The 2,612-nt window shown below is 35.5% G+C and overlaps 1 protein-coding gene across 1 annotated transcript; it reads right to left on the bottom strand.

Annotated features, from left to right (window-relative positions):
• Positions 1–912: 912 nt before the first annotated feature.
• On the bottom strand, positions 913–2,367 carry LOC133296232 (uncharacterized). The gene has a single exon (XM_061495179.1). The coding sequence runs from the start codon at positions 2,365–2,367 to the stop codon at positions 913–915; it is 1,455 nt and encodes a 484-aa protein (XP_061351163.1).
• Between the last annotated feature and the right edge of the window lie 245 nt (positions 2,368–2,612).

The raw sequence follows: 2,612 nt of genomic DNA, 5'->3' as shown, positions 1-2,612 counted from the left end.
CTCTCATATGTCCATAGACCAGCCTGCTTTAATATAAGGGTTAGCCCAATAGTTTCACATAGCACCATAATCACACGGTTTCAACAATGTGTAACGGTTAAGCTATCAACGTGAGCTGATCACCATCATTATACAATCCAACTTTGATGTCTCGTTCCTATATCAACACATAATAAAGAATTGAACCTCAAACTCAATGTGTTTGTCTAAATCACATATCCAACTAATCCAATAAGTTGCGGATCAACTAACTCAGTCATACACAAATTCGAACTCATCTCTCCAATCCTCATTTATATATTCAACAGTCATGTGCTCAAATAGTCCACATAATACACATTGGTTTCCTACTGAAACTGATAGCCTTGTTCTTTAAACCTCATTTGCTGACAACTAGCAGATAAGCAATTTAAGTCTCAAAAAAATTAATACCTAGTATTTCCTATCACTGTGCTACCCCAAACTCACGAGGTTGCTCATTCTCATAAGGTTCACTTGGCAGAACAATACCACTTTAATTCAGTATTCTCAGTCAACCCTTTTTATCAGCTCAAGTTTGGTGTTTTTTTTTTTTAACATACAAGGACAGCAACAACCCTTGGTTTTAAAAGAAGACAAAAGAACTCCTATGTATTATCTAAAAAAAATCGAAACTCACTAGTAACAAGCTAAAACCTATGTAGAAAAAAAAAAAATTAAACACGTGAGCAGTTACTAATACTAAACTAACCTAAGCTCTAATATCAACAAGTACACTAACTAACTAATCAACTAAACTCTTTTTTATTTTCATCCAGCATCTAGTAAAGAAACAAAATTCTTTTCTTTATCCTCATGCCTGCTCCAGCAACGTTTTAACCATCTAAACTTGATTGGAAATAATTTGATTCTTATCTTCAAATTTAGAATAATTTACCCTGTATCTAACCATTTGATTATTTTCTTTTGCATTATTTCCTTCATGGTTAGACTAAGTCTTCTCAGTTGATATAAGAAGCTGTAGCTCAGATTTTTCTCAAGAAATTTTAATGGTTCAAATTTCTTGTCTCCAAAGAATTTGGGTGGTGGGGACACAAAGGCTGACACAAGTTCACTTTCATTTTGCTTTTCCTCCACATGTTTGAGGCTGCCCATTTCTAAATTGCTAATTTCACTATTTAAAAGCAAGTTGTGAGCAACCAAATGATCATAAAATGAAATAGCAGAATAGTCATTAACATCTTCATCAGTGACATTTATTGTTTTTAAAACATTAAAAGTCATCTTTTCCTCATTAACTCTCATGGTCAATTTTCCTTTTTCAACATCAATTATAGCATCCTCTTTAACTAAGAATGGCCTATCCAATATAATGGGCACATCCTTGTCAGCTTCAAAATCAACTATCATGAAATCTGTTGGAAAAATAAACCTATAAACTTTCACTAATTTGTTCTCTATTTTTCCATCAGGGACAATATTCGTTTCTTCTATTGCACATGAAATTAAAGAAGAACCTGGATTTTTCAGCTTGGATGAAAAATTATTGGAGAGATAGTGCTCTTGTTGCTGCTCTTGGAGTCTCTGAGGAAATGGGATCTGTATTGCCTTTGATATAGGTTGATGAACTTCAATGTTTTGCATTAGCTTGTCTGATTCGTTTGATTTCAATGCTGCCCACACTGGTTCAGTTGTAGTTTCCTTCTCATCATCTTTGTCTTGAGGTGAGGATTGAGTGGTTGATGGTTGGGCTGTAACAATGTTATCCACTTGCTGCCCATTCCTCAAGTGGAGGGCTTTGCACACTTCTTTTCCATCCCTTTTAGGTATTTCTGTGTCACTTGGTAGTGTCTCCAAAGGTCTACAACTAAGGGCAGAAGCAATCTGCCCCATTTGTATCTCAAGGCTCTTCAAGATAGCTCCATGACTTTGAAGCATAACTTCATGGTTTTCTAGCATTTGATTCATCCACTGCTCATTTGGAGGTTGAGCTTCTGCAACATGTTGTTCTAGCTGTTCAACAAAAGGAGGAAGCATAAAACAAGGTGAAAAAGGCTCTTCTGCTTCAAATGACTGATGCCATCCATGATAAGGCTGCTGGTATTGGTAATTTTGGCCTTGATTTTGGGCAAAATTACATTCTTGGTTCTGCCATCCTTGCTGATCAAATTGGTTGTGGTTGATATAATTGTAGTTGAAGTCTCCCACATAAAGAACAGATGTTGGGTTGCTGGGGCATTCTTCAAAGGCATGAGCACCATAGCAAAGTGAGCATATAGGTGCTATAGCAACTATTGGAGTAGGTGCTGGTTGCTTGGATTCTTCCATAACCATGACCAAATCCTTCATTGTGTTATGCAAAGCTGCGAGTTGAGCTGCCAATGCCATTGTGATCCCCTTGTAAAGTGTTTAACAACCAAACTTTTTTTTTTTTTTAAGATTTGGCAGAATTCTAAGTGTATCAATTTGTTTTCACAGTAAAAATTATTGATCTGCAAAATCTATAAGGAAAATGTAAGTTCAAGAAAAATTAAAAATGAAAATGAAAGAAAACCAATTCAAGAACTAAAAGACAGAATTTTCAAAAAGAAACTAAATCAAACACCGTTCACCTTGAAGATCCAGCAGCTTGT

This window comes from Gastrolobium bilobum, unplaced genomic scaffold, assembly GCF_033153095.1.
Source record: "Gastrolobium bilobum isolate Gb01-03AN ecotype WA unplaced genomic scaffold, APGP_CSIRO_Gbil_v1 utg8534, whole genome shotgun sequence".
In the NCBI taxonomy this organism is placed as follows: Eukaryota; Viridiplantae; Streptophyta; class Magnoliopsida; order Fabales; family Fabaceae; genus Gastrolobium; species Gastrolobium bilobum.
The sequence above is the reverse complement of the archived record's forward strand: the minus strand, read 5'-3'. Positions and strand labels throughout refer to the sequence as shown.